This window comes from Cucurbita pepo, chromosome 18, assembly GCF_057944985.1.
Source record: "Cucurbita pepo subsp. pepo isolate OVF chromosome 18, ASM5794498v1, whole genome shotgun sequence".
In the NCBI taxonomy this organism is placed as follows: Eukaryota; Viridiplantae; Streptophyta; class Magnoliopsida; order Cucurbitales; family Cucurbitaceae; genus Cucurbita; species Cucurbita pepo.
This window is the reverse complement of record NC_141815.1, coordinates 6,801,852-6,828,880: the sequence shown is the minus strand read 5'-3', so window position 1 is coordinate 6,828,880 and position 27,029 is coordinate 6,801,852. Positions and strand designations below refer to the sequence as shown.

The following is a 27,029-nucleotide window of genomic DNA, read 5'->3' as shown; positions in this document are numbered from 1 at the left end:
TAATTTGTTTCAAAAACTTTTGAATCTATTTGAAAAAATATTTTTAAACTTTCAAAAGTTTATAATACCTTTAAACTCCAACCTCCCTATCTATCTACGGTTTATGACCACAACTGTCCCAAATAGCCCCAAATGGTGAGGATGGGTTCTCACGTTCAACTAGAAAGACCTCATCTAAAAGATCTCATGTTTTATTATCTAGTCGATGAGACTTTATTCACTTTTATAACGTAATTAAACTAGCAAAAGTAAATTCCTTCATCGATTCATAAAGATTTAGGGCCAAAGGAAATAGGGGTTAAATAATTTTTCATTTCATTCGTGGCTAAAAACAAATGAGACAACTGAGGTAAGAATCGTGAAGTCCATCTGAACCGTCCAATAAAAAATAAGAGGAGAACAAAGTGTCAATCGCGTGTGAAGCACGTGCAAAACGAACACGGATAAAATTGCTAGGATTATTGGAATTGATGCATTCCGAGTAGCTGTTGTGGACAAAGATTGATCAACTACTACAACCTTATTATCACTCCCATGTTATTTTCACCGACTTGTACATAAGGTATTGTTTTCATGTATATGAATGTTGAATATGTACTAGTTCAATTTTATGTTCGTATAGGTATCAATAAAACTTTACATTACTCTTTATCTTTAATGATCTATTTACGAGTTCATAGATTTTTTTTTTTTTTCAGATGAAGAGAATGTCGTTTCGCTTTGGTCTACTTCATGAAGTTGTGGGTGACTCTAGATTAAACAATTATTTTTGGCCGCTCTATGGTTAGCACATGTCTCGACATGCATATGACCACGTTCCACTGACTCTTCAATCTCTCCCACTCTCTTCTAGACGGATAAATATGTATGAGCTCCATGCAGGAGTTCTCCACTCTTTTGACTAATGGTGTTTCAATTTATGCTATCTTGTACTCAACTTATGAATTCATTCTAAATTTTTCTTGGAAGTTATAGAGCTCCTTTTGTGGGCACTTGGCTTCTTGATGGCATCCCTTGCTTGTGAAGCAAAACAAGGGGCCTTGACTGTAACAAATGGTATCATAATCGAGTTGGTCACTTCAATCCTGTTTAACAATCATGTACCCTTCAAAACAACTGGGGAAGTCCTATGCTAACCAATGGGTAAATATCAAAGATCACAAATTGTTTTTAACACACTTCCTCGCTCATATTTCATAAAACATTCTCGGTCAAATGTGACTTGAGGCCCGATCATACAACTCTCCACCACCCATGAGCTTTGTGCCCTAAGTGAGTTACTCCATGGTACATATGTATGTTAGATGTGGGTGAGTGTCCATTTTCGAGGATAGTGTTAGACAGCATGGGTGTACCGACATTACGCCCCAGCCCATGTGTCCAGGTTGGTATATGGACCCGCTATCCGATATGCTAATATGATCGACAAATGGGTTAGTTATCGATAAACATGTCCAAGCAAGCCATGATGGTCAAGTTGTCTCGAGACATGGGATGACATCACGAATGCATGGTCGTGTTGTTGAGAAACAAGTCGATGATGCTACTTGTGAGAAACCTCGTCTAAAGTAGAGGCAATGTCAAGTTCGGCTAGAGTCGTAGACGACTAAACACACATGCACAGGTGCCATGTGTGGTGATGCCACCGGAGTTATGTTCGATTGAGACTTGAGTTCCGCTTAAGTGGGAAAAAAATAACATCTCGTCTATTATTCACTTCATTAAAAATACCACATACAAACTTTGATGCTCAAACAATATGACTCTTAATATTACTAAACATACTATGGAGTAATTTGGAGTCATGAGAGTTTAATTTAAATGGGACACAGGCAAGAAGAAGAGCATTATTTTCAAGAATTGAAAGTGAAATTTGTAACAAAATTTCTACCTTCAATTCTCAGCTACCTGCCCACAGTCCTCAATCACAACTGTTTGAGATGTGATCCCACTATCTGAACCCACATTCTCCATCGCCTTCACTACACTATAGCCATCCACAACTTTTCCAAACACAACATGCTTCCCATCCAGCCATGGAGTCTTCTCAGTGCAAATGAAGAACTGAGAACCGTTGGTGTTCGGTCCGGCATTCGCCATCGATAGAATTCCTGGTCCGGTGTGTTTCATCTTGAAGTTTTCATCTGCAAATTTCAAGCCATAGATAGACTCTCCTCCTGTTCCATTACCCTTTGTGAAATCTCCTCCTTGGCACATGAAGTTGGGGATTATACGGTGGAATGTTGAGCCTTTGTAGTGCAATAGCTTCCCTGATCTTCCCATCCCCTTCTCTCCGGTGCAGAGGGCTCGGAAATTCTCCGCAGTTTTCGGCGTTGTGTCTGCAAACAGCTCCATAACAATCCGCCCTGCTTTCATCTTCCCAATCAAAATATCGAAGAACACTTTTGGATTGGACATTGTTCTTTGCTGCTCACAAACTTCAAATTGGGCTCTGTTAATGATTAAGACAAGATGATTTTAAGAGTAATGACGAGTTGGCACAGCAGTTAATAAGTTCTTAATCTCAGTACACACAAATAAATCATAACTGAAAACGGTGAGCGTCTCCAAAACACAATAATTATGTAATAGACATGATTTATTTGAATGAGTGTCTCAAACACGCAATTTTAGATTAGATTCTTCAGACCTAAACTTACTTGAAAAACTATCGTTCACATATCATTCACCAGAAAACACCTCGTAATCTTCGATTATGCATTACAAAATTCCACAAAACATTGACATTAGCCGTTCTCTTGCTAATTTCTCAGGAGACAGGAAAATGAACTAAAATCTAAACCAACATGCAAGTTATGACACTCAAGAAACGCTAACAATATGAATCACATTGACAAGGAAGAAAAACTTTGAAACAGAAACAATATCTAGAATCTCCATACATCTCACGCCCTAGTAAACAATAAAAAAACCAGAAGGAAAAAATAAAAAAAAACACCAATCAAAATCAATGAAAGGCAGAAAACAGATCAGAAAATGTTCGTCATCGCTCCCAAATCCAGTAGAGGTCAGACACGAAATCGGTCTAATAATTCCAAAGGACGTGCAGTGAGAGCATACGACGAGGAAACAATGTCGCACAAATTTTGAGCTCAGCAGGTAATCATACAATGAACCTGAAAGCCTTCGATATGTGCTTTGGAAGAACGAAGAATCTGGAATTCTAGGGCAAAACTTCAACCGAAAATCAAACGATGAAGAAGAGAGAATGTACCTTTGAAGCAGTGAAGGATGTGTCTGGACAATCCGATGGAGAAACTAGAGCTCTCTGTTGCTTATAAAGAGGAGCAGAGATTAGGGTTTTGGGGTTTTAGAAAAGAAATGAAAATTTGCAATTCCATCCTTGTACTTCTCAATTTGTCATACATTCCCCATAAGTTGCTACTAATTCTTTTTTTGCCCTCAGAAAATGAAAATTGCATATTTGGATTAACGAGTTTCTAGTTGAGTTGGGTTGAACAAATCTTTTACCCTAACGCGAAATTTTAGATTGGCTGACTCTCCCATTCCCATGTCGTATCATTTAAGGATACCATATCGAATAGCGATTGCATAATCTAACCTCCGATACGTGGGTTGGGGTTCAATACTGGCACACTCGTGCCACTCAGTATTATCCTTCAAAAACCTATTTCAAAGGAAGTCGCCCAAAATACTCGTCTTGGAACGTTCACCCTCACTATGACATACACATTTTCAATGCTCTTCGGGTAGACGTCATTTTGGTGAACAGAGCGTCCGTCCAGTGTCCTATTGGCACTCAAATTTGGCAAACATTCCTATTTATATCCTTTCGGTCATATCTCTTTCTCATGCATGCAAAAGACAACTGAGCTATTGATCGCTTGTGGATGTATATAATAAAATGACGTAAAATTCACAAGAACAAGTGCACGTATACACTATCACAAGTAGCAAGTAATAAGTAAATTATCAATTCCACAGAGAACCTATCTTTTTGGTTAATTTTATCACTGAAAATTAAGTGAGTTTTTCGGTAACATTCAAATGGGTGTTGGTGATTTTAACTACTTAAACAAAATTAAAATAGAGTGTCACTGCTGTTGAAAAACAAAAAATGATGAGAAAAATCAACTATAATGAGGAAGGTTCTGCTAAGAGAGATTAAATAGATAAGTTGTTGAGTTTTGTGGCAGATTTTAGTTCCTTTTAATAGATTCCCAAGCCCACTTACGAGGTCATAAATGTGATTATTTCCATAATTGTTGTAATTTCTATTAACAGCCCTTCAAATCTCCTTACTATGAAACTAGAGTATTAAAGAGGATTTCATTGCTCCCTCCCTTTTCCCGAATAAGGGAACAATTATGTATGTAAAGTAGCTAATTAAACATACATGTAAATCATTAACAACTCTTTAATAAACTAAAATCATACCGTCAACATACTTAAACTATATAAAACTCTCTCGTCTCCCCTATAAAGTTTAGCACTCCATAGAAACTGAATTAAACATAAGAATCCGCATCTCAATCATGTAAAATTGATGGAATAAGAAAAGAGAATAAGGAAATAGAGAGTTATCCCAGTTTGTTGTCGTTCGTCAATGGAAGTGCCCTTCTCTTGAGCTCTCACGTCCACCTCTTTGCCCTAATCAATCCTTGTTGGTCTTCTTTTCCTTCTGCTATAGCTGCTGGATTAGGGTTTTCTTTTTCTCCTCTGGTTTCACAACAGTTCACTGCAGAGACGGCTGCTGTGTAATTCGATTTTTTCTCCCTAAGTGTGACCCTCTCCTCTTGGTCTTCTTTTTCCTTTTATATTGAGCACGGGTTCCTAGAGAGCTCGAAAAGAATAAGTTGTCCACATAGGATGTTCATCGTTAGTCAATGACTACTGATGTAGATTTAAAATTTCCATGTCATCCCTCATTTATTTACAGATTTGCTACTCCCTCATGATTCAGCATAAATGTCTGAAATTTTAACATATAACTCAATTAAATGTACCATTAAGATCGATTTATGCCAAATCATTTTTTTTTTTTCATGTTGGACTGCAATAAACGATTTCATGCTCACTAAGTAGAATAAATGGGGTAATAAATGAGTGCAATATTAAATACAAAAACACTTGATATGACTCGTTTCTTTTTTTGTTACGAGTGAGAACAAATTAATCCGCCACTATTTTTTCTTCGTTTTAAACGAATCATCGTCAATAACACGATTTCGTTCTTCTATGAACACTTATTTTAAGCGATTGTCGTTTCTCGTTGGTGAACACTTCACCTTCTGCAAATTCAAATCGTCTCTATCAAATCAAGAACGATTCAAATAATAGCCTAAACAATTAGTTTTTCAAACTTCCACATATTACATATATGAAATCAAAATATCCATCACATAAAAAGTTGAATCTAAATAAAAATCGAAGACTGCTTTAATACCAATTAATAAGAACGAACGATTCATTTTACACGAGAATACTATGGTTGCTACATAATTTAGAATCCCGTTGGAGTCGAATAGGATCACTTTGTGAAATATTAATTTTCTTAATTAAAAAATTAACAAATTTATAAACAACATTAAACATTTTATGGTTTAATATGAAACTCATTCACATGTCACCCGGCAAACCATCTAAATCAAATCATTTGTAATTATTAAAACGAGCTCTATCGGGACACCATTATTTCTTTATTTTATTTATTATTATTATTTTTTTTTTTTTTGTTGCAAATCCAAAAATTCTTTTAAGAGATGATATTTTGGATGGAGGAAATAGAGATATTTTGGTGAGGAGGCGCAGATGTGGAAGGCAAAGGGCGTAAATGGACCAACTGATTCTCTCCGCCGCCTCTCCGTCACGCTCCGGCCACTCCCATTTGAATCTCCAACAGACCCACCAAATCCATGCCCATTTCATCAAAACCCAATTCCGTAACCCTCACAGTTTCTTCTCTCGATCCAATTTCACCCCTGAAGCCAATTTCAATCTCCTCATTTCATCTTACACCGACAACCACCTCCCACAAGCTGCTTTCAACTTGTATCACCATATGCGCACGACTGATGCTGCTGCAGTTGACAACTTCATTGTTCCTTCACTTCTCAAAGCCTGTGCTCAAGCTTCCTCTACAAATTTCGGCAGGGAAGTGCACGGTTTCGCGGTTAAGAACGGGTTCGTATCGGATGTTTTTGTGTGCAATGCTTTGATGAACATGTATGAGAAATGTGGTAGTTTGGTTTCTGCTTGCTTGGTGTTTGATAAAATGCCTGACAGAGATGTTGTCTCTTGGAGTACTATGCTTGGATGCTACGTGCGGAGCAAATCGTTCGGTGAAGCATATAGGCTTGTTCGAGAGATGCATTTTGTCGGAGTGAGGCTTAGTGATGTTGCTTTGATTAGCATGATTGGTGTGTTTGGGGAGCTCTCGGATATGAAGTCGGGGAGGGCGATTCATGGTTACGTTGTGAGAAATGTTGGTAATGAGAGAATGGAAGTTCCTTTGACGACTGCGTTGATTGATATGTATTGCAAGGGCGACAATTTGGCATCGGCAATGAGGCTTTTCGATGGGTTATCTCAGAGAAACGTCGTTTCTTGGACGGCGTTGATAGCGGGTTGTATTCGCAGTTGCAGGTTCGATGAAGGGGCAAAGAATTTTAGTAGAATGCTTGAAGAAAACATAGTTCCTAATGAGATCACTTTACTAAGTTTGATAACAGAGTGTGGTTTTGTGGGAGCCTTGGATTTGGGCAAGTGGTTGCATGCCTATCTGTTAAGGAATGGGTTTGGGATGTCTCTGGCTTTGGCAACTGCTCTCATAGACATGTATGGAAAGTGTGGGCAAGTTGCATATGCTAGAGCTCTTTTCAATGGCGTCGAGGAAAAAGATGTCAAGATTTGGAGTGCTTTGATATCGGCTTACGCTCACGCGAGTTGCATCGATCAAGCTTTCGGTCTCTTCCTTAAGATGTTAGACAGTGAGGTGAAACCAAATAAGGTGACAATGGTTAGCCTGCTTTCTTTATGTGCAGAGGTTGGAGCCCTTGACCTTGGTAGATGGACTCATGCTTACATAAACCGTCATGGCCTCGAAGTAGACGTCGTTTTAGAAACAGCACTCATCAACATGTATGCAAAATGTGGAGATCTAAAAACTGCTCGTAGCCTGTTCGATGAAGCCACACGACGGGATATTCACATGTGGAATGCAATGATGGCTGGATTCTCGATCCATGGTTGTGGAAAAGAAGCTTTAGAACTCTTTTTAGATATGGAGTGTCATGGTGTTGAACCTAATGATATCACATTCATTTCTCTTTTTCATGCTTGTAGTCATTCTGGATTGGTAGGGGAGGGAATGAAGCATTTCGACAGAATGGTTCATGAATTTGGAATAGTTCCAAAGATCGAGCACTATGGATGTTTGGTGGATCTTCTTGGTCGAGCTAAACGTCTTGACGCAGCTCACAGCATCATCGAAAACATGCCCATGAGGCCCAACACAATTGTATGGGGTGCGCTGCTAGCTGCATGTAAGCTACATAAGAATCTAACCTTGGGGGAGGTGGCTGCAAGAAAGATTCTTGAATTGGACCCAGAAAACTGTGGGTATAGAGTTCTTAAGTCAAACATCTATGCATCCGAAAAGAGATGGACCGATGTAACGAGCGTTAGAGAAACAATGAGCCATTTAGGGATGAAGAAAGAACCAGGACTCAGCTGGATTGAGGTAAATGGCTCAGTTCATCACTTCAGATCTGGAGATAAGACATGCACACAAACAAGAAAAGTACATGAAATGGTGACCGAAATGTGCATCAAATTGAGAGAGGCGGGATACGCACCGAACACATCTGCAGTTTTGTTAAACGTAGAAGACGAAGAGAAGGAATCTGCACTCAGTTACCATAGTGAGAAACTGGCCATGGCATTTGGACTCATAAGTACAGCCCCGGGTACGCCCATCCGAATCATCAAGAATCTGAGGATTTGCGATGACTGTCATGCTGCAACAAAACTATTATCGAAAATCTATGGACGAACAATAATAGTCAGAGATCGAAACCGATTTCATCACTTTCGTGAAGGATATTGTTCTTGTCTAGGCTACTGGTAAGATAAGATTCCAAATTGCGGTCATGTACGTATTAATTTCAACAATACAATTAAGGTACATATTTTTTTTTGTTATGAGCAAACATCAAAGGAAAAACCTTGATCAATTTGTCAACCAAGCCACTGTTGTGCTTTTCGATCGCCACTAGCTCCAACAGAATGTCGAATGCTGATCTTCTCATTGGCGTATTTCTGTTGCAACCATTCAAATCCATTTACATCGAGCTTACCCGAGACTGATTTTCCTTGTTTCCTACGATTTTGTTGTTCCCTCACTGAAGCCCACAATTTCCCGATCGCATCCCGTTGCTGTGACGTGAACCTCATAACATTATCAAAGGCATGCTTCACTAAGATATCGATGACAGTTTGACACCTAAAGGGAGAAAGTGTAAGTTAGTTTCAGAACAACACAAGGAACTGTGCTAACATTGTAGTCGGTGCAGATTTGTACCATGGAATTTTATACCGATGAGCAGCAATTTCTAAACAACTAATTAAGGCTTCTCTTTGTGCTTTGAGAAAACTCTTAGCCTCCACTTCTTCATCCTTTCTAATCTTGGATTCCACATCATTTTTTCCCTTTGTCCTCTCACCTTTCTTCAATGAACCAGGCAGAAAAGCTTCGAGTCCAAACGGGTCGGATTCTTCCTGGCTTTTCTTTTCGGCTGGAGCAGCATTTTCCTTTTTCTGATGTTCATCATCTGTGTTCTCTTCGTGAACTTTAAGTGCTTCAGCTTCCTCAACGTCGTCCTCCTTAGTAGCAACTGGAAGATTAGAGATGGCTTCTTTTATTTGTGTTGCTGTCTTTGAAAACTACATGGTTCATAAAGTCAAGCATGAAAAAAAAGGAAAATTGATGTTCCAAGAACAAAGAGAGTAGTACAATGGTCAGAATAACCAACAAGAATCAAAGTCCCATTCAAGGAATGTTTCGGTCTCTTCTCTAACCGATGTGGGATCTTACAACCCACCCCCCCTTGGGGCCCAGCGTCCTTGTGGCACACCGCCCAGTGTCTGGCTCTGATACCATTGGTAACAGCCCAAGCCCACCACTAGCAGATATTGTCCTATTTGGGCTTTTCCTTCTAGGTTTCCCCTCAAGATTTTAAAACGCGTCTGTTAAGGAGAGGTTTCTACACCCTTATAAGGAATGTTTCGTTCCCCTCTCCAACCGATATGACATCTCACACATTTTCTTTGTTTTCTAATCTATTTCCAAAACCATTTTTCATATCCACGTTTTAAAACCTTAAAAAGAAAGCCATTTCATAAAATCCTTTTAAAAAAAGACGTTATATGAAAACCTTTTAAAATTACGCTAAGATTTTCGAAGCGTTGAAGTGATAAACTAAAGAAAGAAAACCCAAGTACATTAACGTTTTATATCCTCATATAGAACCAATCACATTCAAAAGGAGCCGTGGCTTTGATTAAACAAGTATGGTAAATAATAAAAATGAGTAGTCATTGAACCCTAGACTCAATTTCGGACATTTACGAAGTGTGGAGCATATTACTAACCCAAGAAGTTTAGAATCTAAAGTATGTTCATAGATTTTTCAAAAACAAAATTTTGAGAAATTTGCAGTACTAATTAAACTCGATAACAGTAAACATAGATTCATTCAGAACGTGCTTAAAAAAAATGCGGATAAAAGAGGAGAGTCGGACCACAAAACTGTCATCTGTCAACAAATCATTTGCCACTACAGCCCGAATTGTCCAGGTTGATAACTGGTTCTTCTGCTTTTTGTTAAGGCACTGAAAATTATAATAAGAAACCATTGTTAGAAAATTAAAATCTCATTTAGAGAAACAGACTCACATCAACTGTAAAACTTAAAATATGATCATCATACTTCCATTGTAGATTGTGCAGCTGAGAACAATGCATGATAATCTCCTCGTACCGAGGGATCAGTACAAGGAGTGGATGAAGACATCGACATGGCAGCTTCAAGTATGGCAAAGAAATGATCACTCGTAGCTGCCTTCACGCTTCCCGCCTGAATGAGCTGTATGGCAAGTTTTGCAGCCTTACCAAACTTGGTGGGGTTCTTAATATGTGAAGCTATCTTCTGCATAGCCTCCATAACTTGGGTCTCTGAGGCATCTGTGGTGGTTTTGAACCTTAAACGTTTTCCCGGTGCCGGTGCCGGTGCTGGAGCTGAAAACCATACTCCATACTTCAGTTTCTACCAAAGTTCTTACAAAAACATATTGAATTTAAGCTAAATTATAAATTGTGTCTAATGACATGCTACTCTCTTTTGACAACCTAAATTTCTCAAATAGAATAGTCATATCGCATAGGGACTGTATAGAATCCAAATTCAAAGTTCAAGAACACAATTAGAACTTTTAAACTTTATGGACTTAATAGACACAACCATCCAAGTTTGGATGCTAAATTTTCATTACACCTATAATTGAAGCATATGAACACGATGTTAGAGACCAGATGAAAAATCATAAAAAAATTCTCACTAAGAAATCCTTACAACTCCCCTTTCATCCTTTAATTTTCAAATACTAATCAAATAGCTCCAACTCCGTATGCCCAATTCCTATTCCTTAACTATTTCTACTTCAAATAACTAAAACCGAGATCCGAGAATTAAATATCCCAAAAGAAGCATAGAGTTCAATGAAATATAGAGCCAAAAATGAACAAAAATCAAAATCGAAGCGATTTAGAAGGAGAACAGGAGGAGACCTGTGGGATTGGGTTCTAGGGCAGTCTTCGGGCGCTTGAGGGCGCTCTTGATGACCGGCGGAGGACATGAAGAAGAAGAAGCAGGGGGATTGGGAGACGGATCGGAGGGCCGATTCTGGGTGGTGTTTGCGTCTTGTGGTTGGGTCTCCGATGAAGGGTCTGTCGCTGAAATCGGCGGTGGAAGTCCTTCGAAGAGGTTGTCGGCCATCTTTCCAGGTCCCGCCGATCTCTCGACCGTAGCAGAACTCTTCCACAAACTCCCTGAGCTCGATCTTGACCGAATGCCGAGTGATTTAAGCGATTGTAAGTGAAGGTGAAAGTGAAGTGAAAAGCTCGTCTCTCAGTTTTGCCCCATTTTACAAATAAACTTCGGATTAGGGCTTTTGTATTAGCAAATAGCAATGATGGGTTTCTTAAATTTTGGTTAGGTCAAATTAGACTTTTGAATGTTTATGTACATGAGTGACGTGTGCCTTCCCGAGCTAGCTTGTTTGCGAGTTAGGGGCATCAATTTTTTTGAAATTTATTTGGTAGGTAATAATTCAAATAAAAATTGACAAATAGGAGTCAAACGGGTTAAAAACAGATCTCACGTGCATTGTCATGGACAATAGAAGACTCTTACGTGCAATTCTAAAAACATTAGAAAACACTGCCAGACTTACATGTTTCAAACTTCATGCTGGAGTTCAAAATAAGATAAAACAATAACAAATTAAATAATTCAAATAAATGAAATGCAAACACCCTATCCTAACCAAGACTAGGTATTTTAAATATGCAACTATCCTATGCATGCGCCACAGTCTCTGATCGCGATGCCACCGTCAACTGTACATGGGCGCCTTGCCTTTACCTATAAAATAATATGACACATGGCCTGAGTATTTCGAAGAAATAATCCGTGAGTGACCCCACTATAGGGGCCATGCTAATGCAAACACATGCAATCATGAATTAGGGACCTATCTCTAATCATCTTAAGGGTGGCCTCCAGTCTTGAACAAATTGGATGTGTAGTACTTCCCTACACACGACTCTCACGTGCGAGTGTGAATCCCCAGGGCGCTCGCACACCCCTTGGACCTTCTGGTCAAGCTAATCTGTAGCGACGTCCGGAGGTCAGCAGAACCCATAGTGTCATGCACCTCATGAACATCCTCATCTATGTGCATTCGCACCTGTGCGCATACGCGCTCATCATACGGTGCGCGTCCGCACTCATCATCTCTAGGGGAAGTAGCCCTATGCTTATGAACATACAATATGCATGAGCTCCCTCTAAGTCCAATTATACATCTCTTCTGACACAACCCTCTAGTCTCATCTCTTGGTTACACTATGTAACACGTGCTCATGGATATTTACATTAATATCATTTTCAAACTCTTAGGGTTGTGTCCTATGTCAATCTAACAACATGATGCAATATGGAAAACAACATCATAAGGCATGTTCAACATGGAAAAACATCATCATGTTAATAACATCGTCATGCATACATCATACTCATCATAGAAGCCATTAAGTGCATCAAATATAACATGTATGTCATGCATCGAAACATAAATAACGTACATTTAACATACATCACAACACAACGTCATACTCATACATCATCATAATTCAAACAATCTTTAGCCTATCCTATAGTAAGGCCACTTACTTAGTTGGCCTTAACCGAAGTATTCCCTAATTAGCTAACGTAAGCTCCCGTTCTGTGAGAGCTGCTTTCTACGTTGCCAGGATTTGTTTCCTATCACACCATTCGCCATCTTCCATTAGTATTTCACAATTAATTTACGAGTAATTCAATAAATGTGAAATACGGCTCTAAAACGGCCTCAGATACCTTAATCGGGGCCAAAAAATGGTTCAGGAGGCTCAAAATAGTGAAAACTGGGTTGAAAATAGGTGAGCCGAGCCGAACAACCGCTGGGAGCCGCTGGAGCATCACCAGAGGGAGCCCGAGCCATTTGCACCAAACCGAGCGGAGGGACCGTTTGCGCCGCTGTGTGACACATGGCAATAGCAGAACGAGCCACGTCGTGCAGTAGCGTCGGGTCGAGGCGCGGGTCATAGTCATGTTCAGGTCGTGGGCTGCAGAAGGCTACTAGGCCAGACTAATCGTTGGGCCTCGGCCTACTGGGCTAGGCCACAAGTGTTTGGGTTACAAGCTGGTTCGATTGGACCGTGGGTCTGGTCTCAGGTTGGTTCAGTTGAACCGTAACTTCTGGGCTGGTTTGAGGTTTGGGCTGCTGTAGTTGGGCTGGGCCAAAGGCAGAGACCGAGGGAAAGAATCGAACTGGCTCTCTCAGGTTTTGGGTTCGGGTTGACCCGGATCCGTGGATCTCGTCTTCCTTACCCGACTTCGACCGATTTCCGACGCGTCTTCTCTCTCCTTCCTACAACGTTTTCATTGTCGATTTCAGTCCTCTTTCTTCCTTTTCCTCTTTGTTTGTCGTCCTTCTTTCCTTCCTCAAAGTTTTGCAGCCTAAAAGTTCCTAAAACCACAGATCTAAGAACGTTTAGGAAAACCCAATTTTCTGACCTCGGTTATCGACGATGGCGCTTACGTAAAGGCCCAAAACGTACCTTGAGTTATTGTACTTTCGTTAGAGATCCTTCTTGTGGTGATAACTGATCGTTTGGTGTCGGTTTTTGGGTGGTTTGGGACTCGTTGGAGAAATTGGAAACTCGTCGGTGTTTATCCAAAATCTCTCTCTCTCTCTCTCTCTCTCTCTCTCTCTCTCTCTCTCTCTCTCTCTCTCTCTCTCGTATTGTCTTTCTTTTCTCTGTTTGCTGGTATTCTGATAGGTTCTGGGAGTCGTGGGCTGAAGGCTGAGCGAGGTGTGGCTGTCGTTTCGCGTGGGATCCGCGAAACTTGGTGATCGCCGGAAAACTCGAGTCGTGAGTTTTCCGGGGACTTGAGTTTTTTTTGTTTTTTTTTCGGGTCGTTACAGCTTACATGGATGACAGGGTGTATTCTCATCCATGTAGGTAGTTGGAGATGATATGAAGTCCTTCGACTTTCTCGATGACCTCAATTGGTCCCTCATATTTTTGCACTAGTCGCTGGTCCCGATTCCCCTGGAATCTAATTGTTCTGATCTTAGCTTGATCATGACTTGGTCACCAACTGGAAACTCTAATGCTCTTCGTTTGCGGTCTGCCCATTTCTTCATTCTTCTGGACACTTTCTCTAAGTACGCTAGTGTTATTACGGAGGTTTGCTTCCACTCTTTGGTGAAGTTGTACGCTTGAGGGCTTCTCCCAGCATAAGGGTGGTCAATGACATGGTGCATCAGTGGCTGTCTGCCGCATACTATTTCAAAAGGGGTTTTCCCAAGTTTTGTTGGCAATTGAAGCTAAACTGAGCAACATCGAGCATCTGAACCCAATTCTTCTGTTGCGCATCGATAAAATGACGTAAGAACTCTTCAAGCATACTGTTGAATCTTTCTATTTGTCCATCAGTTTGGGGGTGATAACTCGAAGAGACGTTTAGGCTCGACCCCAATAGCTTGAACAATTTAGTCCAGAAGGTCCCTGTGGATCTCGGATCGCGATTTCTGACAATGCTGGTGGGAATGCCCCACAACTTGACTACGTGTCAGAAAAATAATTGTGTCGTCGCTTCGACCGAGCATGACTTGCAAGTTGGGATAAATGTGGCGTATTTGGAGAATCGGTCAGTGATGACCAAGATGGACTTCATTTCTCCTACCTTGGGGAGGTGTGAGATGAAGTCTAGAGAAACAATTTCCCATGGTCGGGACGGGATTGATAGAGGTTCTACTAGTCCTGCAATTTTGTTTCGTTCAATCTTGTCTTGTTGGTAGATAAGACAGGTCTTTGTGAACTGTATCGCATCGTCGCAGAGGTTCAGCCAATAGTACCCCTTTTTAGGAGGGCATAGGTTCTCTGCCATCTGTTGTGGCCCACCCATGGTGTGTCGTGGCATTCTTTTAGTAGGAGTCTCCTCAAGTTCCCCGAACGGGGGACGTAGAGACAATTTCCTTTGGTGAAGAGTAAATTGTCTTCAATCCAAAACTGACGAGTCTTCCCCTTTTTAGCTAACTGCATGATTGCCTGAGCGGCTGGGTCTTTGGCTAGGTGTTCCTTAATACTTTCCCGTATCGTTCCGCTCAACTTACTTGCTTGTAGATGAGCTAACATGCATAGGGCCGCATGCTCGCTCTTTCGACTTTAGGGTGTCTGCAGCTTGGTTTGCTTTACCTGGCATGTGTTCGAACTAGAAGTCAAATTCAGCCACGTATTCTTGCCAACGCGCTTGCTTCGACGATAACTTGGGTTGATCAAAGAAGTGACATATGGAGCTATTGTCTGTCTTGACTACAAATTTGGCTCCGAGGACGTACTGTCTCCAAGAATGTAAACAGTGGACCACTGCTAGCATTTCTTTCTCGGATGCTGCGTACCTTCTTTCTGCATCGTTTAGCTTTCGACTCTCATATGCAATGGGGTGTCCCTCCTACAGTAGGATGTCCCCTAGGGCGAAGTCTAAGGCATCCGTCTTGACCACGAAAGGTTTTGTCACATCAACAATCCCTAAAACTGGCCCTTCCATCATGGCGTTCTTAAGGTTGTCAAAGGCTTTTTGACACTGTGAAGTCCAACTCCACTTATTTCCTTTCTTTAGTAGTTCGGTCAAGGGCTCTGCACACTTTGAGAATCTTTCCACGAATTGCCGATAGTAATTTGCCAACCCAAGGAAAGAGCGCACTTATATCACTGAGGAGGGCATCTTCCACTCCTTGATGTCTTTGACTTTCTCCTCTTCCATACCAACCTTGCCTACTTCTATTACGTGTCCAAGGAAGTTGATTTGCTGTTGTGCAAACGCGCATTTTTCCCTCTTTACATATAGTTGGTGTTCTCTCAGCTTTTCGAAAACTAATCGCAGGTGGTGTTCATGCTCTTCCATGGTGGAGCTGTAGACCACTATGTTGTCCAAAGAGACTACCACGAACTTATCGAGATACTTGTGGATTTGGTTCATCAAGGTGCAGAATGTGACCAGGGCATTAGTCAACCCAAAAGGCATGACTAGGAATTCAAAGGTCCCATATCTAGTGACGCAAGTCGTTTTGGGCACATCTCCCTCAGCAATCCTAACTTGATAATATCCCGACCTTAGGTCGAGTTTCAAGAAATACTTTACGCCATGTAGTCGATCAAACAAGTCGGTAATGATGGGTAGAGGATATTTATTCCTGATAGTGATTTTGTTTAGGGCACGGTAGACTATGCATAGGCGAAGACTCCCATCCTTCTTCTTCTGAAATAATCTGGGGATTCGTAGGGGCTTTCGCAGGTATGATGAATCCAACAGTAAGTAGTTCATCCAGCTGCTTTCGTAGCTCCGCTAACTCGGGTGGAGCCATTCTATAAGCGTTCTTTGCTGGAGGTCTCGACCCCGGTATTAGTTCAATCTCGTGGTCTATGCCTCGACAAGGTGGTAAAGTTTTTGGTAGACTCTTACTTCGCATTGTCAACCGTTCTTTCAGTTTCCACCATTGGAATGGCCATGAACGTTGGTTCATTACATGCAAGACCATGTTTAAGTTGGAGCGCCAAAATTATCTTGATTCCATCAGGCTTTTTGATGCTTGTCTAAACAACCGTTGGAGTTGACCCTGTTATGACTAGGCAATTGGCCAAGGGTATGGGGATCACCTTATGTTCCAAAAGGAATTCCATCCCGAGTACCACATCAAAGTCATCCATTTTGACGATTACAAAGTCCACCAAGCTACTCCATGTTCCCAACTTAAGTGTTGTCTTCCCCGAGTCTCGATGCCATTTGATGTTCAACCGATTCGCTTCTGTCTCGGTCATGAAGTTGTGGGTGGCTTCTGAATCGACCATCGTATTCTTGGCCAACTTGTGATTCACCTACGCTTCCACATACATGAGACCTTTTTTGATCGGATCTCTTTGTTCCATTGTCTTTTTTTGAAGTGCAGATAGAAACTTCAGGGCTCCCATTCGAGGTGTTTCTACGTTCAGCACTTTCTCGGCTTCTTCACCCTCGAATTTTGCATCTGTGTCTGCGTGTAATGCGGCTTGAATCGCTTCTAGTGACGCCCTCTTTGGACATTCATACACCCTATGGTTCCCTTTACATAGGAAACAAGAGAGAGGTGGTCGATTGAAGTGGTTCTGATTGTGAGGCCCTTTGCCTAAGACGTCCGTCCCCTGTTGTGGTTGTCTTGTCTCAACTCCTCTGATCCTTGGTTGTCTCCTCCTCCCATTTTGGAGGGATTAGAGGTGTGGTTGCGATTACCTCCGTTTGAGGAGGCTTGGTTTCGCCTTGTCTCTTGGGACTGTTCGTTGTTCAAGTCGAACAGTCGTTCGGCCATAGCATAGGTCGTGGAGAGATCTTCTATGTGTGTTCATATAGTTTAGATTTCGCTCATGTTTTCAGTCCTTCTATGAACTAGAAGATCTTATCTAGCTCAAACATCTGTTAAATGTCTAACATGAGTAACGAGAACTGTTTGACATATTCTCGAATGCTACTCGTGTGTTTAAGGTCACGTAATTTCCTTCTGGCCATGATCGCAACATTCTTTGGGAAGAATTGAGACCGAAGCTCCTGTTTTAGTCTTTCCCAAGTGTCAATTGTACATCGGCCCTCTTGGATATCCACATACTTTGACCGCCACCATAATTTCGCATCTTCAGCTAGATGCATGGTGGCCACAGTGATCTTTTCTTCCTCTGTCTCAGTGTGAGTTGCTTTAAAGAACTGCTCAATGTCAAAGATGTAGTTCTCTAAGGCCTTGGCATCCCGAGCCCCAGAGAAGGGCTTGGGTTCAAGAAGTTTGACCTTGTTGGGTCGCGTTGTCCTTCGGGTAGGGGTTTGGTTCTCCACTGCCCTTACGGTAACATTTACTCTAGCACTTATGTCCGCCATTTCTACCCTGACTACGTCGAGGGCTGCCTTCACATCTTCAGATAGTTCAATGACCATCTGAAACATCGCTTTTTGGGAGCTATCTAGTTCATCGACTCACTCCTCAATCAGGCCAGTTGACCCTTTATCGAGTTGTCTCATCGCTCGAAACCACCATTCTTTGTGGTTTTTGTTTCTAGGTTTTCCATTCGATACATTATTTCTTGAATGGGTAACCCATCCAGCTGACCCTTTATCGCATCAATGGCGAGGGTTTTGTTAGCAAGTTCTTTCACTCGCTCATCTAGAAATCGAAAATTGTTAGGGACTTCTTGTAGGAAAATGATTTTCGCTGTCAGCTCAACACTTCCCGCAAGTATTGCATCTGTTCTTCTATTTCGACTAATCTGTCAACGTGGGACTTGTTCAACTGTTTAGTAAAAAACATGTCTACCTGTCACTTTGAAGCCAACTAGGCTCTGATACCAACTGTCACAATTGTAGTTTCTAGGCAGCGGATTTGGCGATTGTGCGACACTCACTCTCAGACTGAGTGGGTCAAGCCTACTTCGGGTTACGTTGCCTGCGGTCAAGCAACGTGAATATAAACCTCGGATCTCGAATTCAAGAGAAGATTTCAGAAAGCGGGAAGAGAGGTTTTGGAAAAAAAAGAGTTTTGAAAGCAAGAGAGATAGAGAGATTGGTGTTATATGGGAATGTAAGCAAAAAAGCAACAACAACGGCTTACTGCATGTAACTATCGGGTAGGGAGAAGTTGACAACTAGTCGTATCCCCTTATAGTACATTTTGAGGCATTTCATGTCTACCAGGCGTAGCAATGACATCGCCGAAACGTCATACTCTTAAAGAAAATAAGAAAGAAATAATACAACATGAAAGTAGTAAAAGAAAGCAATAAAGTAGTAGAAGGAAAAGGTTTCGGCGTGTTACGGGCATGGGGCCATGAGTGGCATGCCTTGGACAAGCATGACCGTGACATTGGGCATAGTGTTGTCTATACTCGCGGGTTTTTAGGCTATTAGATTGGGCCGAAAATTCAGGTCGAAGAAGTGCAAAGCAAACTGGGGTCTCGAGCTAGATGCAAGCAGTTGGGTCAGTGATTTGAGTCAAGAATCACACACCGGCTAGCCTTCAAGTCCTATGCAGTGTATTATTTTCTCTAAATTTTTTGTAGCCAATCAGACATTGCCATGTGTCGTCTTTCTAAAGCGTGTACCTGTGTTCGATTCCTGCCGAGGTGGTCTCCTGAATGATGAATCTTCTTGATTTATTTCCGTAACTTTCTTCATTATTATCTTCTTCCTATTTTCTTGATTTATTTCCATAACTTTCTTCATTATTATCTTCTTCCTATTTTCTTTTGATTTTTTTTAATCTTTTTCACTTATCTTGATTCAACTTGGTTCCTTCACTAAATGTTTATGTAACGATTCGAGTTTCTGGAATAAAATAAAATCAAATAAAAATCAAATAAATAATTAAATGTAATCTCTCCGAAAATCGAGGGATTTTGTGCTAGACTTTTATTGCCTAATAGAAACATTCCTATTTTTCTAAGTTTCCTTATCCTAAAACCCTAGAATTTGGGAAATGTCTTGAGATTATTTTTATACGTCTGTGTCCAACCTTTTACATCCCTTGAAAACGATTTTCTCTCCAAACTTTCTTCCAGAATGTTGGGGTTGCTTCTCGGAGGAAGAATCGAGTGGGAGTAAGGTATTGATGTCGGGATCATTGTGTCAAAGAAGGTTGACCATCGGAAATCGGTGTTGAGGATGTTGTGGGATCGTCGGCGCGTTGCCGGAATCGGGGAGGCGGAAACTAGGGTTTCGTCGCTTGTTGGGTAAGGAAGGCAAGGTTTTTGGAATTGGGTCGAGCCGTAGACGCACGCCCAACAGCTCCAGTAGCTTCGCACGCGTACACAGTGCGGCTCAGCTCGCACATGTACGAAATCGGCTCGGTTCCGTCAATTCCAGCAGCTCGGCTTGACAGCTTAGTTGGTCGGCTCGACAGCTCGACTTATCAGCTCAGTATCACTATAATATATCGATTCCTAGGTTTTTGGCCCTTCCAAAGCCGTTTCTGCCCTTAGTTTTACCATCTGAGGTCAGTATGGTTCCTAACCGTCAAAGACAAATTGGGTTGGGAGTTTATTTTGATAAATAGTCTGAGATTTACCTAGGGTATGTTATGAAAGGTTCCTAAGTTTTTATGTGGTTATTATAGGACGTATTTAACTGTTGGGATTAGCTTGTTGTAAGTGACTTCGGCCAAAGCCATCAAGATAAGTGACCTTACTGTTGGAGTTAGCTTACTACATGTTGTATGATGGTGCTTGCCCTGTGGCCCCTGCGTTTTATTATGTGATATGACTATATGATGTATGAATTATGTGACCGTTTATGCTATGAAACGTAATGAATTATGTTGACTGTTGACTGTTTATGTTATGTGAAGTTATGAATGATATGTTAGTAATATACACCATGAAAATGTTGATCGATGTCATTGATACACGTAATATTATCGAGTCATGTCATGAGATGTTTATGCAACTGGAATGTACTTTCATGTTATGTTATATGCCATGTAATGTAAGTCATGTGAGATGCCATATAATGTAAGAAGCATATATGCGATGTTAGCGATGCTTATGTAATGCCACGTTAGATATGTTAAGAGACCTCATGCATATATGTATGTCACGTGCATTGGGATTCTTTCCCTTTATGAAATGAAAGAATGAATTACGATATTTATGTTCGCCATGATATTGTGCAGGCCCTTTTCTGTTCTGTGGTGTCCGGCGACGTGTAACACGTTGTGCCCGACCAAGTCAGGCCTAGGGATACGTATATAAGCCCGCCTGGTGGGTCCATATACGCGTACATGGGCCATGTGTGAAGGAGTACCACACATCCAACCCTACCCGGAATAGGAAAGCGCCCAAGGCCATGTAAAGTTTATGAAAAGTTAGATCCCACTCATATGTTGCATGTGTTTGCATTTCCAACCCCAACAATGGGGTGCCTTACTAAGTATTTCGTAAAATACTCAAGCCACATGCTACCTACATTTTTTTGTAAAGGCAAGGCGCCAATGTACGGTTGACGGCGGAGCTAAGGACACCATGGAAGTTGGAGATGGGATATTTTCAGGAGTTTACATTTATTGGACTGTTTAGTTATATCATTGAGTATTGTTTTATTTAGATTTATTTTGAATTCAGTTATGGAAGGTTTATTTTCGGAGATAGATTTGTTTTGGATTTATGAATGTTTATGAAAGACTCTGTTGTGTTTTTCCAAGGTTATTTATGATGAGCTTCCGCGTAATGAATTATGCATGTATGGGTGACGTCACTAATTAGGGTTAGAAAATTAGGGACGTTACAGTTTCCACATTATAAAATTATTTTTATACCGTTTTATTTACTACATAAAGAAATACAACTTTGCCAATCATAACTTAATCTTATAGTTAGATAACTTGATCATAACAAATATCCATGATTACCTTTTTTTCCTCTCTTAAATCCTCATTTTCTCACTCTTCTATATTTTTCTTTCCTTTTCTTTCTCTTCTTTTTCCTTTTTTGTTGTTTTTTATTTTAAATTACTATGGAGGGCATAAATGACGAAAATACCCCTTCTCTAACTATATTTTTACTAATTTTATTATTATTATTTGAATGTATTTTTCTCTTCTATCTTATCGTGAAATTCCACATAAAAACTCATTTATAAAATTTTAAAAATGTTAACTTTAAAAAATTAATAAATTAATTCAGTTTAGGAACTGGAGACAAAATTATACGGTATGAAACTTGCTCCTTTCTATATAGGGTAAGTAGCTAAGTAGTTTCTTAAATACCGACCTTGAGGCTTGAGTAATGAGATCATGTCCTCTCACAAATTAGAGGGATTTAATTTATAGTTAGATCATAAAAAAAATATTCATTCGAGAATTAGTAGTACCTAAGGTGAAAGATATAATTACAAATGTAAAACGAGCTCCTGAATCAGTTATAATTATAGATAACTAGTGGAAGATGGATTTGTTAGTAAAATCTATATCTATGGACACAACTGATTCGACCGTGCATAGAGTTTTAACCATAGAGCTATAATACTCTAAATGCTTTTTACTCTAGAAGTGTTCTGTCGTTCTACAAGTTTTCCATCCGCCTCAAAGCAAGCCCACCACAAGCCAATGCAAGCCATTCTCCACTTATACTTGTATTTCATCTCTTCAACAAGTCTATGGTCACATCGTGTATCATAATCATCGCTATTATGCAAATCCACCACGCTCAAGGAAGGATTCTTCTCGTTGTGATTTTGTTTCATACTAAATTTCTCTCTCGACTAAGACCCACTAATTCTTATAGCCTAAAAGAAATTTGACCATTAACGAAAAAACTTCTTTTAATAGCTTCAAATCGTGCCTATGTCGTAAGGGAAAGAAAAAAACTCTGATATCTTATTGGATCATCAGCAATAAAAATGAATCTCCGATTCACTACATGAGATGTAGTGACCAATCATCACTACAAAATAGAAAATTTACAACAATGTAGTGACCAAATATCGAGATAATCGCAAACGATACCAACCATATAGCAAGATAATCTAAAATGGTAGGGACTAAATACAAAATTATCTCACACATCAAATACTAAAACGTGAAGTTTGAAAATATAAGGACCCAAATGCAACTTATGTCAAATCTCATCATGGATCCCTTGATGAATTATATTCGTGTTTACCAATCATTTGCATACTCGCGCAATACTTTTTTTTTTTTAAGCTTAACACCACATGAGACGTAAGTACACCACTACCAGATTTTGTCCTCTTTGGACTTTCACTTTCGAGCTTCCCCTCAAGGTTTTAAAACGCGTCTGCTAGGGAGAGATTCCCACACCCGGTGTTTCATTCTTCTCCCCAACCCATATGGGATATCACAATCTACCCTCATTTAGGGCCCAACGTCCTCTCTGACACTCGTTCCTTTCTTCAATCTATATGGGATCGCCACCAAATCCACCCCCTTCGGGGCCAGCGTCCTTATTGGTACACCACCTCGTGTCTACCCTCCTTCGGGAAACAGCCTCTTCGCTGGCACATAGTCCAATGTTTGGCTCTAATACCATTTGTAACAGCTCAACCGCTAGCAGATATTGTCCTATTTAGGCTTTTCCTTTCGAGCTTCCCCTCAAAGGTTTAAAACGCGTTTGCTAGGGAAAGATTTCCATCCAATGTGGGATAACACAATCCACCCCCCTTCAGGTCCCAAAGTCCTCGTTGGCACTCGTTCCTTTCTCCAATCGATGTGGGACCGCCACAAAATCCACCCCCTTCAAGGCTCAGATCCTTACTAGCACACCGTCTCGTGTCTACCCTCCTTCGAGAAACAACCTCCTCATTGACACATAGTTCAGTGTCTGGCTCTAATACCATTTGTAACAGCCCAAGCCCACCGCTAACAGATATTGTCCTCTCTCGGCTTTCTCTTTTAAGCTTCCCCTCAAGGCTTAAAAACACGTCTTCTAGGAAAAGGTCTCCACACCCTTATAAAGGTTATTTCGTTCTCCTCCCCAACCAATGTAAGATATCACACCATATCAGTTCGGACTGACACACGACAACCCAGAAAAAGATTTTCAAAACTAACAAAGAAGAACTAAAGCCCTGATCACAGATCAAAATGCAAAAACAGAATGAACGGGTAAGATATGGGTAAGAACACAGAAAAATATAGTTATATATGTATATATATGTTTGTATAGAAGTACAATGAACATTAAATAATGAGAAAGAAAAAGAACATATTTCCCCCCTAAGTTAATTATATACCAAAGTTCCCATTAAATGCCTCTGGCTTCTCCTTTGGCCCTCACATTATATATAATAAGCTAGCTCCAAACCAGAGTGACACCTTTTTTGTTGTTAAAACTACAAGAGAATTGCAGGATTAATTTAACCTTATAAGTTGCACCAATCCCTAATTCAAAGGTTCGAAACCAAACCCCTTCTGCCTCCTTCTTCTTTTTTTTTTTTTTCTTTTTTTTTTTTTAATTTAATTTTTTTTTTTTCCTTCTTACTCCTCTGATCTGTACAATATCTTTCCTCAAAATTTCCCTTTATGTTCTCCCAATGATTGCATCACCGAACATGCCACAGCTTGTGCCCAATGTCTCAATTTTGCCTTCACTTGCTTTGGATCTTCCCCTAAATCCATCAAAATTCGACTCGAAATTAGCTTCATTTTGTTACACGAACACGACTCTCCACAATGGTATGATATTGTCCACTTCGAGTATAACCTCTCATAGCTTGAATCTCATACCAATGAAGATTCGTGATTCCTAACACATTAACAATAGCTATGTTCACGTACCTGGACTGCAAACCTTCCATGTCTCAGACTCACTTTTGGGGCTCTCGAACGATGAAGACCTTGCGCCGAGAGATGACGACGAGGTACTGCTATGGGGTGTAGACACTGGGCTCGGAGAAAGCTGTCGGTTAACGGCGAAGTAAAGGTCAAGGGCTGGTAATGTACCACATAGTTTGTGACCATCTTCCTCATTGAATGCAAACCCTAGCTCAATACAACCTTTGAGCTCATTCCAATCCTCATCAGTCAAGTCATCTCTATCGGTTGACGCATTCCTTGGGCGGAGCATTTGTCGTCGTCGCTTCTCCCATGCCAGGTCTCTTGGTGTCTCGCACATTGAAAGTTGCTTCGACAAACGCTTCTTGTTCTTTTGGCGTGGCGGTGCCAATGGCATGTGTTTCAGCTCGTCCTCCGACTCGTGGAGTGACGGGCACGATGACGATGATGATAGTGATGATGGCATTCTTTGTAAGAGTTTCTTGTCCATTAGGATCATGTCAAAAGAAAATAAATTTAAAGAAACAAAAGAGTGAGTGGCAGTAGCGGTGACGACCCGCCAGCCACACACACACACACGAGGTTAGAGGGCTGGGGTCGGGGTCGGGGTCGGGGACAGGGAGGAGGCCGAGATGGGAATCGGTATAAGAAGAAGGCCAGAGCCAGCCCGACCGAGTGAGGGCAGAGAAGAAGGAGAGGGCTTTAATGGGGAGAAGGAAAACAATGATATGGTCATCATTCACAAGGTGGTTAATTCAGTTATTGTCTTTCCAACCATTCCTTTTCAACTAACCCTTAATATAGTTACTTCTTTTCTAGTTTTCTATACTTAGAATTTTTTTTGGATTTAGGGATTTTTGGGTAAAATATTAGATTATTCTTGTTTACCTAGGTCTTCTTGTATGACGTCACCGTCACCGGTTCGACTGATTCGGTCCTGGTCGGTTTGGTTAAACCATATTTTTTACTCATTTATACCGTTCAAAGCCTACTTTTCGATCCATTTTTATCGGTTTCACTCTTTTTAATTGAGGAGTTTCATGAAATTTGAGCTAGAGGATGGAGATAAACGGGGCCGAGGAACTTTCTCGAACAATGATTGCAGTCTTCGATTAATATAGTTAGCCTGATTATGCATAATTAACGATCGTCGTGTTGTCATCGAACCAAGATGCTAGGATTGATCTATTTGATATGTGATTCTATGCTTATGAGCTCGAAACTAATCTTATAGGATTATCGAATTAGCTAATGATGAGTGACGTGATCTCTTGTATTGAAAATCGGGTAACTTAGGATTACTGTCGTGTTCTTCGTATTTGTATTTCATTGGTAGATGAACTTAATTATATATGAATAATGACTCATAAACCGTTCCTTTGAGTTTTGGATTACGCATGAGCAATTAAAACATAATGGATGAGATTTACGCTTTAGGTATGTTACGACTTAATTTTTAAGGCTTCCAATTTTGGACCGTGAATAAAAAGATGAAGACAAAATAAATAAAAATAGATGTGAATTAAAAATAAAAGATGAAAATTCGATAAAATTTAAATCGAAATAAAGATAACCTCACTAAAATTAAATGTAAAATAAAATGCAGTTATAAGATGATGCTGTTTAAATATATTATAAATGAGGAAAATGAGTCTGAGATACAAAAGACTCAAATACAAGAATGAAATGATGCTCTGTTACAATCTCCTTTGTGACCGAACAACTCTCGAACGCTCTACCTTAACTGGTAGCCTGTGAACACCTGAAAAAGAAAAGAGAAAGGAGTGAGTATAAAAATAGTCAGTAAGTAACCTAGTCGTAGACTCTCATTGCATCCTTATTCTAGTAGGTATCTATGGGCTTTATTCTAGACTCTAGAAAGTTTGGTTTAGTCTCTATTGCTATCTGAGAATCATGGGTGCCTCAAAGTTTCAAACCGTATTTTAACTGCTCAAGGACCCACTCTAGGTTCGAATGAGGTAGTTGACCTTTTTCTAGCATCGTGGATCAGCCGAGCTACAAGTCTCATCTTTAAGGTGAACTACCATTTTGTTCTTTGACATTGGGTAGCTTTCTTTGATGTCATAGATGTCTACTAAATTCTTAGGGAGATCTAGGCAGTTTAAAACTTGTATCTTGTTTACTTGTATCTTGTTTCCAGGACGTCTAGGACCAACTCCTCAAGCTAATCCACCTTTTGGGTGCACACAGGTCATACCTCTGTTCGTTCTTACTCATCCTTATTGTCTAATTCGTATTCTAGCTTTGCATAAAACATAAAACAACACACTTAAAAAAAATATAATCCTAGGAGTATAATGGTAATTTTTCATAACATACATACAATACATACTGATCCAAAAACGCCCCTCCGAAGTCTTTAACATGCATTTTTTAACAACCTAAGGTAAGGAATGCTTGCATACTAGTACCTCATAACGATCTCTAAAGTATTACTTGCCTAAAGTCAGTGTGTTTACTTACCTCGATAATGTGTGCCTTCTTGAACTTGGTTTTTTTGCGTGTTAAAAGCTCCAAAAATCATTTAAAATTTATTTGATACGTCTTAGTTTAAGTCAAATTAAAGTTTGTATTCGAAATCATAGTGAAAATAGTCAAACAAGGTCTGAACGAGGTAAAAAGGGAGACTCACGTGCCTACACGTGCCTTCACGTGGAGAAGAATTCTCCCCATTCACGCGTACAAACCCACCTAAGGGGAGTATAGACACTCCCTCGAAGTGACATCACATGCTAATTGGCTCTTCCATTCGAGGTAACAACACTGATCCTTTTCACTGTTGTGTGAACCACTCTTGCACATGAAGGATTCAAACCTCTTGTACCCTTGTCTCGGTG

At 40.4% G+C, this 27,029-nt stretch overlaps 3 protein-coding genes and 1 pseudogene across 4 annotated transcripts; 1 reads left to right on the top strand and 3 right to left on the bottom strand.

The window, feature by feature from the left end:
- Nucleotides 1-1,684: 1,684 nt before the first annotated feature.
- LOC111794383 (peptidyl-prolyl cis-trans isomerase CYP19-3) lies at nucleotides 1,685-3,392 on the bottom strand. The gene is made up of 2 exons (XM_023676354.2): nucleotides 3,236-3,392; nucleotides 1,685-2,452 (listed from the first exon to the last, which is right to left on the bottom strand). The coding sequence occupies exon 2, from the start codon at nucleotides 2,416-2,418 to the stop codon at nucleotides 1,894-1,896; it is 525 nt and encodes a 174-aa protein (XP_023532122.1). The 5' UTR covers nucleotides 2,419-2,452; nucleotides 3,236-3,392; the 3' UTR covers nucleotides 1,685-1,893.
- A 2,232-nt stretch (nucleotides 3,393-5,624) lies between these two features.
- Nucleotides 5,625-8,184, top strand: LOC111795493 (pentatricopeptide repeat-containing protein At3g26782, mitochondrial pseudogene; annotated as a pseudogene).
- LOC111795494 (nucleolar/coiled-body phosphoprotein) lies at nucleotides 8,043-11,196 on the bottom strand. 2 transcript variants are annotated; one of them, XM_023677952.2, is made up of 5 exons: nucleotides 10,829-11,196; nucleotides 9,972-10,273; nucleotides 9,784-9,873; nucleotides 8,564-8,925; nucleotides 8,043-8,485 (listed from the first exon to the last, which is right to left on the bottom strand). In XM_023677952.2, the coding sequence occupies exons 1-5, from the start codon at nucleotides 11,034-11,036 to the stop codon at nucleotides 8,221-8,223; spliced, it is 1,227 nt and encodes a 408-aa protein (XP_023533720.1). In that variant the 5' UTR covers nucleotides 11,037-11,196; the 3' UTR covers nucleotides 8,043-8,220. The 2 variants fall into 2 exon arrangements, with proteins under 2 accessions (XP_023533720.1, XP_023533719.1); XM_023677951.2 differs by having other exon boundaries at nucleotides 9,972-10,279; nucleotides 10,829-11,195.
- A 12,318-nt stretch (nucleotides 11,197-23,514) lies between these two features.
- LOC111795047 (1-phosphatidylinositol-4,5-bisphosphate phosphodiesterase epsilon-1, putative (DUF1685)) lies at nucleotides 23,515-24,838 on the bottom strand. Its single transcript, XM_023677277.2, has 2 exons — nucleotides 24,175-24,838; nucleotides 23,515-24,005 (listed from the first exon to the last, which is right to left on the bottom strand). Exons 1-2 carry the CDS (start codon nucleotides 24,668-24,670, stop codon nucleotides 23,905-23,907), a joined length of 597 nt encoding a protein of 198 aa, XP_023533045.1. The 5' UTR covers nucleotides 24,671-24,838; the 3' UTR covers nucleotides 23,515-23,904.
- Nucleotides 24,839-27,029: the final 2,191 nt, after the last annotated feature.

What these genes read in the sequence shown, in the direction of transcription:
- LOC111794383 (XM_023676354.2), bottom strand. Translation starts at nt 2,418, where the DNA reads ATGTCCAATCCAAAAGTGTTCTTCGATATTTTGATTGGGAAGATGAAA.
- LOC111795494 (XM_023677951.2), bottom strand. Translation starts at nt 11,036, where the DNA reads ATGGCCGACAACCTCTTCGAAGGACTTCCACCGCCGATTTCAGCGACA. An exon ending in CCTAGAACCCAATCCCACAG is followed by an intron (nt 10,280 to 10,828) that starts GTCTCCTCCTGT and finishes TATGGTTTTCAG; the next exon opens with CTCCAGCACCGGCACCGGCA. An exon ending in TGACAGATGACAGTTTTGTG is followed by an intron (nt 8,926 to 9,783) that starts GTCCGACTCTCC and finishes TGAACCATGTAG; the next exon opens with TTTTCAAAGACAGCAACACA.
- LOC111795047 (XM_023677277.2), bottom strand. Translation starts at nt 24,670, where the DNA reads ATGATCCTAATGGACAAGAAACTCTTACAAAGAATGCCATCATCACTA. An exon ending in ATGGAAGGTTTGCAGTCCAG is followed by an intron (nt 24,006 to 24,174) that starts GTACGTGAACAT and finishes TGATGGATTTAG; the next exon opens with GGGAAGATCCAAAGCAAGTG.